This window comes from Chiloscyllium plagiosum, chromosome 10 (genome assembly GCF_004010195.1).
Source record: "Chiloscyllium plagiosum isolate BGI_BamShark_2017 chromosome 10, ASM401019v2, whole genome shotgun sequence".
Classification (NCBI taxonomy): domain Eukaryota; kingdom Metazoa; phylum Chordata; class Chondrichthyes; order Orectolobiformes; family Hemiscylliidae; genus Chiloscyllium; species Chiloscyllium plagiosum.
Genome location: NC_057719.1, coordinates 91,652,182 through 91,666,014, shown reverse-complemented (window position 1 = coordinate 91,666,014; position 13,833 = coordinate 91,652,182). Strand labels below are relative to the sequence as shown.

General features: G+C 39.3%; 1 protein-coding gene across 1 annotated transcript in view; it reads left to right on the top strand.

Annotated features, from left to right (window-relative positions):
• The window catches only part of ubr1 (ubiquitin protein ligase E3 component n-recognin 1), a 204,626-nt gene that overhangs the window by 45,021 nt on the left and 145,772 nt on the right, over positions 1-13,833 (top strand). Inside the window, exons 11-14 of the mRNA XM_043698391.1 lie at positions 4,203-4,301; positions 5,148-5,302; positions 11,523-11,622; positions 12,798-12,926. Of these exons, the coding sequence (XP_043554326.1) occupies positions 4,203-4,301; positions 5,148-5,302; positions 11,523-11,622; positions 12,798-12,926 (483 nt within the window). The remainder of the gene's footprint in view (positions 1-4,202; positions 4,302-5,147; positions 5,303-11,522; positions 11,623-12,797; positions 12,927-13,833) is intronic.

The window sequence follows — 13,833 nt, the reverse complement described above, 5'->3', positions numbered from 1 at the left end:
AGGTTGGGTTGGTGGGGGGTGTGGACCTGACGAGGGAGTCACGGAGGGAGTGGTCTTTACGGAATGCTGATAGGAGAGGGGAGGGAAATATATCCTTGGTGGTGGGGTCCGTTTGGAGGTGGCGGAAATGACGGCGGATGATGCGCTGAACATGGAGATTGGTGGGGTGGTAGGTGAGGTTAGTTATGTACAAGTCCAATGGACTAGATTTTAAAAAGCCATTTCCTTTTATGGCAGAGCACGGGGATGTAAATCTTAAGATTGACAGTTGACATATCCAACAAACTGCCGAGGAGAATGTTCTTTGTTTGGCTGTGGAGCGTGCTACCACTGAGTAGTTGGAACAATAACAGATGCACTTAAAGGGATAATCAGCACATGACACAGAAAGGAGGAGGACATGACAGCACGTGACCGAGTGCATCATCAAAGAACCCGAGCAAAACTGGAATCTGTGGGTATCAAGGAGGCACAGTTTGCTGGTTGGAGTCCTATCTGGCACATGGGAATATGGTTGCAATTGTTGGAGGTCAGTCAGTCCAGCTGTAGGACGTCTCTGCAGCAGTTCCTCAGGGTAGTGTCCTTGGGCCAACCATCTTCAGCTTCTTTAAGGGTGACCTTCTCTTGATTATAAGGTTAGGCGGGGAGACTAGGACCTGTGGGCACTGCCTTAGAATTGGAGGGGCTCAATTTAGAATGGAAAGGAGGAGACCTTTCTTCAGCCAGAGAGTGGTGGGACTGTGGAATTCCTGAAGAAAGGCGTATGCCCAAAACGTCGATTCTCCTGCTCCTTGGATTCTGCTTGACCTGCTGCGCTTTTCCAGCAACACATTTTTCAGCTCTGATCTCCAGCATCTGCAGTCCTGACTTTCTCCATGTGAAATTTATTGTCATGGAGTGCAGTGAAGGCCAGGAAGTTAAATGTCTTCAAGGCAGAGATTGGTAAATTCTTGATCTCGCAAGGAATTAAGGGCTATGGGGAGAGTGTGGGTAACTGGAGTTGAAATGCCCATCAACCATGATGATATGGTGGAGTAGACTTGAATGGCCTTACTTCCACTCCTGTGTCTTATGGTCTTATGGATGACTGCAGCTCCAACAACACAAATGAGGTAGTGAGTGGAATCTAGCATGGAGCACATACAGCTGATCTAACTCATTCTGATTTGATTTATTATTGTGACATGTACTGAGATAAAGTGAAAAGTACTGTTTTGGGTACTAATCAAACAAGCTATTCCTTACACAAGTACAACAGCGTAATAGAATAGAATACTGAACATAGTGTTACAGCTACAGAGAAGGTGCAGAGAAAGATCAACTCTCATATATGAGGGGTCAATTCATAAGCTTTATAACAGGGAAGAAGATATTCTTGAATATGTTGGTAAGTATTTTCAAACTTTTGTGCCTTCTGCCCGATGGAAGAGGACGGAGGAGAGTATAATTGGGGTGGAATGGGTCTTCGATTACGTTGGCTGCTTTTGCAAGACAGCAGGAAGTAGAGACAGAGTCAGTAGAAGGAAGGCTGGTTTTTGTATTGGACTGGGTTGCTTTTACAACTTTCTGTAATTTCTTGCATTCTTGGGTCGAGCAGTTGCCATGCCAAACTGTGATGTTTCCGGATAGGATTCTTTCTATTAAAGTTGATGAGTCATTGTAAACATACTGAATTTCCTTAGCCTTCTGAGGAAGAAGAGGCATTGGTATGCTTTTTTGACTAGCAGCAATGTGGATGGACCAGGATAGATTGGTGATGTTTATTGCTTGGTACTTGAACCTTTCAACCATCTCCGTGTCAGCACCATTGATACATACAGGAACATGTCCTCCACTCCACTTGCTGAAGTCAATGACCAACTCCTTCATTTTGCTGACATTGAGGGAGAAACTGTTGTCTTTACACCATGCCACTAAGCTCTCTATCTCTTTCTTATACTCTCTTATCATTGTTTGAGATCGAAATGACTACAGTGGTGCCATCAGCAAATTTGTAAATTGAGTTTGTGCTAAATTTGACCACACAGTCATGAATGTATAAGAATGTCAGGGTCTGAGTGGTCTACTTTGCGGGGCACCAGTGTTGAGGATTATTGTGGGGAAGGTGTTGTTGGTTATCCTTACTGATTGTGGTCTGCATGAGTTTTGGGAAAATTTGTAGCTCAGGTTGAGGTTCTGGATGTAGGTTTGCTCGCTGAGCTGGAAGGTTCATTTCCAGATGTTTTGTTACCCTACTAGGTAACATCTTCAGTGGGCCTCAGGGCAAAGCACTGTTGATAATTCCTGCTTTCTATTTATATGTTTGAGTTTCTTTGGTTGGTGATGTCATTTCCTGTTCATTTTCTCAGGGGGTGGTAGATGGGGTCTTACTCGATGTGTTTGTTGATAATGGTCTGCACATCTGGAAGTCAAGGATCCAGTTGCAGATGGGGGAGCAGAGTTTTAAGTCTTGGAGTTTGGTGATACCTTTTTTGGAGTTTATGGGGTTGAGAGTGGAGCTAAAATTAATAATTGTAATCATAAATCAACATTCTCTTAAAATGAACCTAAAGGTTGGAACAAGGGAAGTCAGGGACAGCATAAAAGCAAAAGAAAAAGTGTACAATGTGGTGAAGGTTAGTAGGAAACCAGAAAATTAGGAAGCATTTAAAAACCAGTAGAGGACAACTAAAAAAGAAGTGGGGGCCAAATATGAAATATGAGGGAAAGCTACCTAGCAATATAAAAGAAAGATTGCAAAAGATTTTTTTTAGATCTATAAGAAGAGAGAGAGAGGTCAGAGTGAACATTGGACCAGTGAAAAATGAGTCTGGAGAACTAGTAATGGAGAACAAAGAAATAGAACAGGAATTGAATAAGTGCTTTGTATCAGTTGCAGTGGAAGACACCAGTAACATTCCAAAACTTGGAGAATCAGGCGGTAGAGGTGACATTGTCAAGGAGAGATCATGTCTGACAAATCTGTTCGAATTCTTTGAGAAGGTAATGAGCAAGTTAGGCAAAGGAGAGTCAGTGGAAGTATGTATCTGGATTTCCAGAAGACCTTTAACAAGGTGCTGCACAGGCGATTGCTAAACAGACAAGACTCCCATAATGTTAGGTACATTTGGGGCACTGACATGGATAGAGGATTGGCTGACTAACAGAAGACAGTAAGAATTTTTCAGATGGGAGTGGAAGCTAGTTGAGTTACACAGGAGTCTCTGGGGCCCCAGTTATTCATATGATACATTAACAATCTGGGCAAAGGTACTGAGGGCATTGTTGCTATGTTTACTGATGACAGAAATTGATGGGGTGAATAATATTGAGGAAGCAGGGAGGCTGCAGAAGAACTTGGACAGGCTAAGAAAGTAAACAAAGAAGTGGTAGATGATATACCATGTGGGAAAGTGTGAAGTTGTGCATTTTAGTAGAAAAAGTAGAGACACAGAATGTTTTTTAAATGGGGAAAGGCTTCGGCAGTTTGAAGCACAAAGGCACTTAGGAGTCCCAGTTCAGGATCCGAAGGTTAACATCCAGGTTCAGTTGGCAGTTAGGAAGGCAAATACAATGTTAGCATTCACTCTGAGAGGGCTAGGATACAAGAGCAGGATTGCACTGTTGAGGTTGTATGAGGTATTTGGAATATTGTGAGCAATATTCGGAACCTCGGAGTGAAGGGATGACCATTTCAAATTGAGTTGAGGAATTTCTTCAGCCAGAGGGTAGTAAATCTGTGGAATTCACTGCCACAGAGAGCTGTGCAGGTCAAGTCATTAAGTTTATTTAAGACAGAGATAACCATGCTCTTGATTGGTGAAGGGATCAGGAGACACAGGAAGAAGGAAGAGGAATAGGATTGAGAAACAAATCGGCCATGGTTAAATGGCAGAGCAGGTTTGGTGGGCCGAATGGTCTAATCCTGCTGCTTTTTTTATAGTCTTAGTATCTTATGATCTAAAAGCCTTAAAAATATTGGATCTGCTTCCACAATCTTCTAAGACAGAAATAAAACTGTTTCATCTCTATTTAAATATGCGACCCCTCATTTTTAAACAGTATTTCTTAAATATTCCATAAGAAGATGGCCCTATTGGGCTTAATGACCTGTTTGTGCTGTAAACTGTTTGTAAATATAAATTGTTAAGCTTGCCATCAGCCTGAGCCTTTGCACTGTGTGGTTGAAGGGGAATGATCATCTGTTTGTTTGTCTCCAATAGCACTACAAGCAACTTCAGCTCGAATTTGTGGATGATGATCATGACCGCAATGTATCTGTAACTGCACAGTCTGTTCAAATATTCACTGTCCCAACATTGGTAAGTGGAATAACCAAAATGCAAGACCAATTTGCATATGAATGAAATGTGCCATGATATTTGTCCCTGTAGAACATCAGACCCATGTAAAAGGGTTGAGTCAGCGGGAGTAAGAATTAACTGATAAAGAATGAAGTGGAAGGTCAGAGAATAGAAACAGTATGGATGGAGATAAGAAATCATGAGGAGTCACCAACACTTGAGGGAATTGCTTTTAGGCCCCTTATGTAGATTTTTGTACTAATGAAGAAATAAAATGAACTGTAACAAATTCAATGCAATAATTGAGAGGGACCTCAAAATCTTCATAAAGACTACATAAACCTATTTGATGAAAAGTACTGGTAGTATCATAATACTCAAACAGTACATGGAAATAGGTGGATTGATTAAGAAGAATGGAAATAGATTGGCTGTGCTAAAAAATTGCCCATAGTGTCCAGGCATGTGCAGCCATGTTCCAGGCAGTGTTCCAGGGGTAGGGTGAGATGGGGGCTGGCTGCAGGTGGGGTGTTCCTTGGAAGGTTGCTCTGGGCTCGATGGGCTGAATGGCCTGCTTACACATTGTAGGGATTCGATGATTCTATGATTCTAACTTGAGAAATATGAGAATCAGACAGGTAAGTGCTCAATTGTAGTGTTATTGATCATCATACTTTAGGGGCAATCAGACCTGCTACTGCTTTTATTTAATATATTTTTAAATCCTTCATGGTTCTCCTGAGCTACATACAAATCAACCAAAATAAATAAAAAATGTAATGATGTAAAAATTCTGGTTTCATTTATTTTTCTCATTTTCACTACTTGAACGAATGTTACAGAAAATGTTTAATCTTTTGCTAGGCTCGTCATCTGATTGAAGAACACGATGCTCTAAAAATCATTATTGAAACCATAATTGAGCTGTTTTCTGAGCATATGGATAACGGAAAGCTTCATTTTCAGAGTTACTCCCAGGACAAATTGTCCAGGAAACAAATGGTCTTGTATGATCTTAAGTAAGTGTCATCATCAGACCCCAGATTGGTCATTTCTCTTTAATGATGGATTAGGTGCATAAGACTTTTCAAATCGTTATTTAGTTGTTGGCCTATTGAAGTTCTGAGTATTCTTAACAAAGTTTAAGATAATACTTTGGGCCAGTGTATGTATACAGTATAATCAAAGTAGCATTAGCAAAATGGCAGCAGAGTAGCAAAGTGCTAAGTAGTATACAAGAGTTCCTATTTAATTTTTTGCTGCACAGGAGTCTTTATTAAAGACTGTTTTCTCCAACTGTGCAAATATAGTCTTTTTACTCTGATCAATCAGAACAATGTTCTGGAAATGCAGTAGTGGTTATACTCAACACTCCAGCTATTTCAGATCATGTAGCTGTTAGAGGTTCTGATGCAGTGAAACAGTTGTTGAATTGTGCCCCTCCGACTGGCTCAGTTTCTTTTGCTTTGCTGTTTTGTTTGTTGTGCTTCACAAAGCATTTGGATTTAATGAGGTTAAAAAAATACTTGAATAGAAGATGAAATAAAAGTTAAAGCAAATCAATATCTGACACATAGGCAAGAAACTGCAGATATTAGAATTCTAAAATAGAAAATGAAATTGAAAATGAAAATGCTGGAAACACTGCAGGTTACTCAGCATCTGTGGAGCAATGTGTAGAGTTGTAATAAATTTTAAAAATAAGAACATGGAAAAAGTCATTTGATCCTTTCGGCATCATCTTCTATTCGATAAGGTAGTGATTGATCTATGTAAACTCCACCTGCTTAAAGTGTATCTATATCATAGCATTTCTATAGTATCCAAAAAGGTGTACCCTCCCTCTCTTGATGGTTGGCTCAGTTGATTTGGATGGCTGGTTTACAATGCAGAGTGATACCACTGATGTGGTTCAGTTCCCACACTGGCTGAGGTTAACGTGAAGAACTCTGCTGTGCTGGCCTGAGGTACGGCGACAGTCAGGTTAAACCTTGCTCTAATGAGAGATAAGCCCTGTGCTCAGTAGTTCTTTGGCAATTTTACCTTTCACTTGTAATCTCAAAAAGCTATAATAGATTTGTCAAATGTGATTTCTTTTTGTGGCATTGTCAACATGAAATGATGATTTTCTAAGTGTCCTGTTACCAAGTCCAGTGTTTCAGTTAAATCCTTGGCAGTTCTAATATCAAGTCATTGATTTGAAACATCCAATAATTGGAGTAATTTTCTGGAAATACAAATCACTTGAACATTTATGTTAATATGTGTGAGAGAACTGTTAAAACATGTTTCCGACTGGATTCCAGTCTGTTTCGAACTCTCCCATTTCTGGTTTTATTAGAGGTGGGGCAATCTTGTTTTTGGAGGTGGTATAGCATTGTTTTACCTGGACCCCATCTGACCACCCAGATAATTGTTAAGAATTTATTTAAAAGTTAAAAAAACCATTTTGAAGAGGTTGCTGATCTAGGGTCCACACTGATATTGTCCATAAACTAACCTAGAACATAAATAACTTATTATTTAAGTTGCAGTGACGTCTGCAAAAATGACTGCTTTCAGCTTTGTTGCAAAAGTGGCTGTATTCCAAAGAAATGTGTGAGTTGCTTTGAGGTATGGGATAGGGTGCGAAAGTACAAACAAGTACCTTCTTCCACTAATCTTGAACTCTGAGGAAATAGCTTATTTTCCACCATGTCTGAAGTACATTAGGTTATTACCTCAAACTACAAACTCCTTGAATGGAATTGCACATTGTGGTGATATAACAGGAAATTGGAGTAGTGAGACTTAATTTCTCAAGTAGGTGGAATTTTAAGAAATACTTTGATAAACTGGGACTTCGCAGTTTAAAAAAAAATTACAGGACACCTTATGAAAATAAATGAAAATGTGATAGCAAGCCTAAAAATTATTTTCAGATGGGACAAAATTGTCAGAGAGCAAGCAACAAGGATTATGTTAAAAAATCTGACAACAGCAGGTGAAAGTCCGACAGGTTTATTTAGAACCTGGTATTGTATGATTTTTAACTTTGTCCATCCCAGTCCAACACTGGCACCTCCACAACAAGGATTACAAATGCAGAACACATTTCAGGAGCTTGTATTTTTACTATAGATTCACCAGTCCTGGTCATGAAGATGAAAGTGTAAGATTTGTGGTTTAATTTAACTTTATTTATAAGAACTAAGTCAATTACAATTTTAGATTGAATTGTGAGAGCCAATATAAAATGACTGCAAGTCTTGCTTACTTGCAGGACCATTCCAGGAATAAGTGTGCTTTCATAAATTTCAGCAAATTTCTTGTTTTTTATAGTGAGTACAAATGAATGCTCAATAAGGTAGTGATCTTCAGTTGATCTACTTTGGCACACCGACTTATGGTGTTTGACTGTGACTGATGCATGTCTTTCATTCAGTTCTATTCATGTTTTTTCTTCTGTCTATCTTCTTACTGTATCCCAAATCATTAAATCATCACTTTTTTTTTAATGTAAGTATTGTTGCTTATTAATCTTTTCTAACGGTTCGGGCAGCATCCGAGGAGCAGTAAAATTGACGTTTCGGGCACAAGCCCTTCATCAGGAATACAAATAGCAGCTTTTGCCTGAAAAGTCGATTTTCCTGCTTGGATGCTGCCTGAGCTGCTGTGTTTTCCAGCACCACTCTAATCTCGTCTCTGGTTTCCAGCATCTGCAGTCATTGTTTTTGCCTAATCTTTTCTAACCACTAACTCTTGTGATTAGTCAGAGTCACCTTGAACTGTGATTGGCCTGTCAATGCATAACCAGCTCACGATCAATACAGTATTTAAGTGGTGTGTGCCTGATTCCCAATCAGTTTCTTTAAAGTTCATGGTCCTCTTATTTGATATTATTTGTTCTTTGAAATGAACAATCGCTCTGGATTATTCACCTTATCACAGTTTATCCCTCTGGGCTTGCTGACATCATTGATCTTTATCAAGTTAATGAGGCACAAGTCAAGCAATTTGCATATCTGCGAGAGCGCATGTAGTGTCAGTACTTGGTGGTTTAATGTTGTTCTACATCTCTCAACTAATATATTTATGTTATCTGGAAAGTTCCAAAGCTAATTAATATATTTTAACCCAAAGAACCATGTGTGACTCCCATGTGATTGTTTGTATGAAATAAATTGACTAAAGTTACTTCAAAAAGACCTCACTGATGTAACAAAGTATAATTGAAGCAGCAAAATACATAAATCTCAAATAACCATACAAATGTAATATACCTTGGCCTATTGCATGCTTAAAGTTACAGTAGCAAATTATTTAAATACAGTTACAGTATATCCTTGAATCAAAGTTTTTTAAAAGCTGCCATTTGTTAGCTTGAGTCTGCAGTAGCTTGGGCCATAAAACAACACTAAAACCATAGATCTTCCTGTTGACCTGAGCCAAATGACTATTCTTCATTAAAGTGTTTTGCAACTAATCACAATTAAATATAATTTAATTCCTCGCTGTTTTAATCAAGTCAGAACTATTGAACCTTAACTCATCCTAAAAAGATACTGAATTCCAGAAAGAATTGGATGAGGGAAATGTAATTGTTCTGTTAGCTATGACTCAATGCCAGCATAAAAACCTCTGAGTCAGAATACCTTACCTGGGAGACTGGAGCTCAATATTCACGCAGACGTTACATTCAAAGCATACTGCACTGTTGGAGATGCTGCTGTTCAGATTAAATGTTGAACCAAGAGCCATTTGCCCCTCAGGTGGATGTAAAAGATCTCACGATGCCATTTTCAAAGTGCTTCCCAGTATCCTGACCAGTATTTATCAATCATTGAATGTCACAAACAGGTTATCTGGTTAAAGCAATGTTGTTTGTGGTAGATTGATCTTTGCAAACTGCCTGTCACATTTTCCGAATTAAAACGGTGGCTGCTTCAAAAAATACTTAATTGGTTGGAAAGACTTTTTAATGTACTGAGATCATGAAAAGTGCGACAGAAAAAGGCATGATCTTTATTTTCTCCCTTTAATCTCTTTAATTTTCACTCTTTATTTATGCTCACACGCCAGACACACAGACTGTATCCCTTCAGTGTTCAGTTGGAATTAGCTTGCTCACAGTTACAGTATTTGAAAGCAGACCATTATTTGCCCTCAGTTGGGAACAGGAGATTGGTTAAAGACAAAAAAAACTTTTCAGTGGTTAGTTATGACATTGCCTTCAGAATGTTGAAAGGCTTAAAAATTGGCAGTCTGTCCCACTTGTGGAGAGTCAAAAGCTAAGAGGCATAAACATCAATCACACACAAATCCTCTGAAGGATTCAGGTGAGACTCTTCTGAAGCTGGGCTCTTTGTGATTTTTGCCATCATTCATAGTGTGTTTACTAACCACATCACCAAAGGAAATAGCTGTTTTTCCTTAGTGCCTGTTCAGTTTAAAATTTTCATTTCTGAGGAGTGGAATATATTTTCATTTTGGATTTGCACATTGTTACCTAGTTGTTTGAAAACAGATGTGAACAACAGCATTAGAGACAGGGGAATTAGTGGGCAGTAAAGTCTGACCATATTTATGAGTGAGAGACAGCATGGTTTTGTGCAGGAGAGGTCATGCCTCACGAACTGGATCGAGATTTTTGAGTAGGTCACAAAGATGATTGAGGGAAAAACATTGGATGTTATCTACATGGACTTCAGTAAAGCCTTTGACAAGGTCCCTCATGGCAGACTGGTACAAAAGATGAAGTCACATGGTACCATGGTTAGCTGTCAGTATGGATACAGAACTGGCTTAGTCATAGGGGACAGGAAGTAGCGGTGGAAGGATGCTTTTTGGAAAGGAGGGTTGTGACTAGTGGTGTTCCACAGGAATCCATGCTGGGACCTCTGCTGTTTGTGGTCTACATAAATGATGTGGAGGAAAATGTGGCTGGTCTAATTAGTAAATTTGTACATGATTAAAAAGGTTGGTGCTGTTGCGGATAGTGAGGAAGACTGTCAGAGGATACATCATGATATAGATCAGCTGGAGGCATGGGCAGAAAAGTGGCAGATGGAGTTTAATCCAAATAAATGTGAAGTGATATATTTTGGAACATCAAGTACAGGTGGAAATTATACAGTAAATGGCAGAACCATTAGGAATATTGTAGAGGTATTTGGGTGTGCAGCTCCACAGATCATTGAATGTGGCAGTGAAGGTAGATACGGTAATAAAAAAGGCCTATGACAAGCTTGCCTTCATCGAAAGGGGCATTGAGTATAAGGACAGGCAACGTATGCTACATCCTTACAGAATTTTAGTTTGGCCTCACTTACAATATTGCCTACAGTTCTGGTCACCACACTGTCGGAAACTTGTGGGTGCTTTGGAGAGGGTGCAGAAAAGGTTTACCAGGATGTTTCCGAGTATGTGGAATTTGCATCCTGTAAGTGAAGGCACTTGTGATATGGAAGGGCAAAATGTGTTGGTGCAGGCTTAGAGGGCTGAACGACTAGTTCCTGTGCTGTATTGTTCTTTGACCTCCCAAGCAGTCCTACCACTCTATCGCTGATTAAATCTCCTTTTGATCTAATTCCAGTGCTACCATTTAAACAACACTCAATCCATTCCTGCAGGTATCGTGGACTTGTAAATAGGATTACCTGTTTATGGTGAGTTATAGGCAGTCCTCAAGTCCAGAAGCAATTGGATTTAGCTTATACTTGGAGAAGTGGTTTCTAACCATTGTATTAAGCCGAGTTTGAACCCAACTCCTCAAGGTGCAAGGCCAATTTTCCAGTCAGTACCTCAGATAATTTATCTGTATTTATTTCATTAAAAAAAAAGGTTCTGAAAGTCACTGTAGCTTCAAGATAGGTCAGTTCAGTTGATGGGTGCAGTTAATTGGCAGGCTTGCAAGTAAGTGCCATTGCAGCATGACAAAATCCAGCTTTGTGCAAGTAATTTCTCCTGATTAAGGATAAACCACCCACTTATCGAATTCAAGTTTGTAACTGCATCAAAATATTGAGACAGACAGCATTGATGTTTTAAGAGGAAGTGAAATGTACAGATGAGGGAAGACTGGAATGAAAGATTGTGATGCTCGGGTGAAATGGAGATGCATAGGAGGAACCAGGTGTGGTGTGAAACAACTATCCTAAATAGGCTGAAAGGTCTGTTTTTGCTTGTTTGCAGCAAAGGTACCTTAGACTCACCAGGAGAAATTATGTATCTCTTCTCTTCGTTTTCCTTTCTTTGAAGGTATGTTTTGATCAGCAAGCCACCTCTGTGGACAGACAAGCTAAGAGAGCGTTTCCTTGAGGGTTTTAAAACATTTTTGAAGCTATTAAAAACCATGCAAGTAAGTAACAATAAACTTTGACTATACCACTCTTCATGTTGCAGATCCTAACTTATTAATGGCTTTGACAGAAAATGATTTTGATGTAAACAATTCCCACTAAGTAGTTTGCTGAAGTTAGGGGAAATAGATATTCAATATTTCTCACTCTTTTGTGCCAGTCATCTGTTAATCCTGTGAGAAGTTGACTAGCTAGAAAATGCAGTCAGTCATTTTTGGACAAGTTGGTGTTATTTTAATATTTTTGTCATTGTTTCCAGATCTTTCACTGACCTCCTCCGTTCTTATCCATCTCACTGCTTCCAGGCCTTTTAGTCTTTAAGATGACTGTGTGATCCTCCAAACCAGGTCCTTTGAATGTGGGTTTAATTGCTTCGCCATTGAAGGCTATGCCTTCAGCTGCCTTGGCTCTAGTCTCTGGAACTCCCATTCCCTCTTTCTCTTCCTTTTAAGATGCTCCTTTAAATCGATGTTAACTGTCCTAATATTATGTAGCATCAAAGTTTATTTAATATTGTGAGGTGCCTGATTAATATGATAAATATTTTAAATATACAATGCAAGTTAATGGCTTTTAGGTGGTGACACAGTCAGAGTTTGTAGAAGAATGCATTGCGCCTATAATCTTGAACACTAAAAAAACTTAGAATCGGCCAAGTTTCATAGACAGATGCAGATTAACTTGTCGCATTTTTTTCAGAGCAATAGATATTTATGTAACTGCAATTAATGAAAGAGAGCAGAATAGTTTTGTTTGGAGCACTATTATAATTTCTTGAGCTGGTACTGACCATGAACTAGGTTTAATTTTTTTTTCCCTTCGGAATGCTCTAATTTCTTATTAATTTCTCAGAAACACTACGTTCTTTAAGGTTCTAAATGTTAATAAAACACTTTTCCCTTCCTATAATATTGCAAAATGGGTGATAATGTTCTTCTTAATGCTCACCTGAGAAAGACTTCAACATCTTAGTAGTAACCTTTAAGTTTTCATGACTGCCAACGTGATTCAGGGTTAGGAATGGATAGATTGTAATATTTATTTGTCTATTTTTAAAAAATGGAATTTCCTGTGCTTATTGATGTAGCTCATTTAGTTATTTAGCAAGTTCTTGAAGCGACCTGATGTTATCTTGATGAATCGTTAAGCAGTTACTTTTATGCATCATTTGTAGAATATGGAGCCAATGAGCCGACAGATTGGGCAGCACCTTGAGATAGAACCTGAGTGGGAGCCAGCATTTGCTATCCAAGTGCTTCTGAAATGTATTCTGTCCATGATTCAGGAATGGTGTGCATCTGATGTAAGTTTTGAGAATTTGTTTTTATTTTCATAGATTTGCTCTGCAGTTTAACATATAGTTCCCCCAAGTTAGCATCACTGAGAGAAAAGTGTGGCTATCCTGTCTTTGCTGCATGATTCTTGAAAGGGTGCCTGACTGAAGAACTTGCCTTGCTCTTTAAACTGGTCTGGTAAACTGTGCTGTTCAAGGACAGATAGCACCATACTTTACGAGTATGATGATACTCTGGTGTGCTTGTAATGTTCTATGTACTCTTACCGTGTGAAATTAATGTTGGTATCCGCACACAGTTGCAGAGTCCTGTGTCTGATGTTTTGGTGGTTAGCATCTGCATTCAATCAGCTGCAACCTAAACCTGAGAACTTTACACAAACGTTAATGCTGCAGGAGTCTAGAAAGGTTGAAATATGTTAGAATAAACTTATCATTTTTTTTTAAAAAAGGAGCAACAGTATTTGGCCCTTCAAGACTGCTTCTCCATAAATATGACCATGGTTGATCATTCTACTCTGTACCCTTTTCCTGCTTTAGCCCCCAGACCATTGATCCCTTTAGCTATAAGAACTGTATCTGATTAAAATCATTTAGGATTTTGGCCTCAACCACTCCTGTGGCAGAGAATTCCACTTCAACCCCAGGGCTTCAATGTGGACTTCACCAGTTTCCTCATTTCTCCTCCCCCAGCCTTACCCTAGTTCCAGACTTCCAGCTCAGCACTGTCATAGAGACGTACAGCATGGAAACAGACCCTTTGGTCCAACCTGTCCATGCCGACCAGATATCCCAACCCAATCTAGTCCCACCTGCCAGCACCCAGCCCATATCCTTCCAAACTCTTCCTATTCATATACCCATCCAAATGCCTCTTAAATGTTGCAATTGTACCAGCCTCCACCACTTCCTCTGG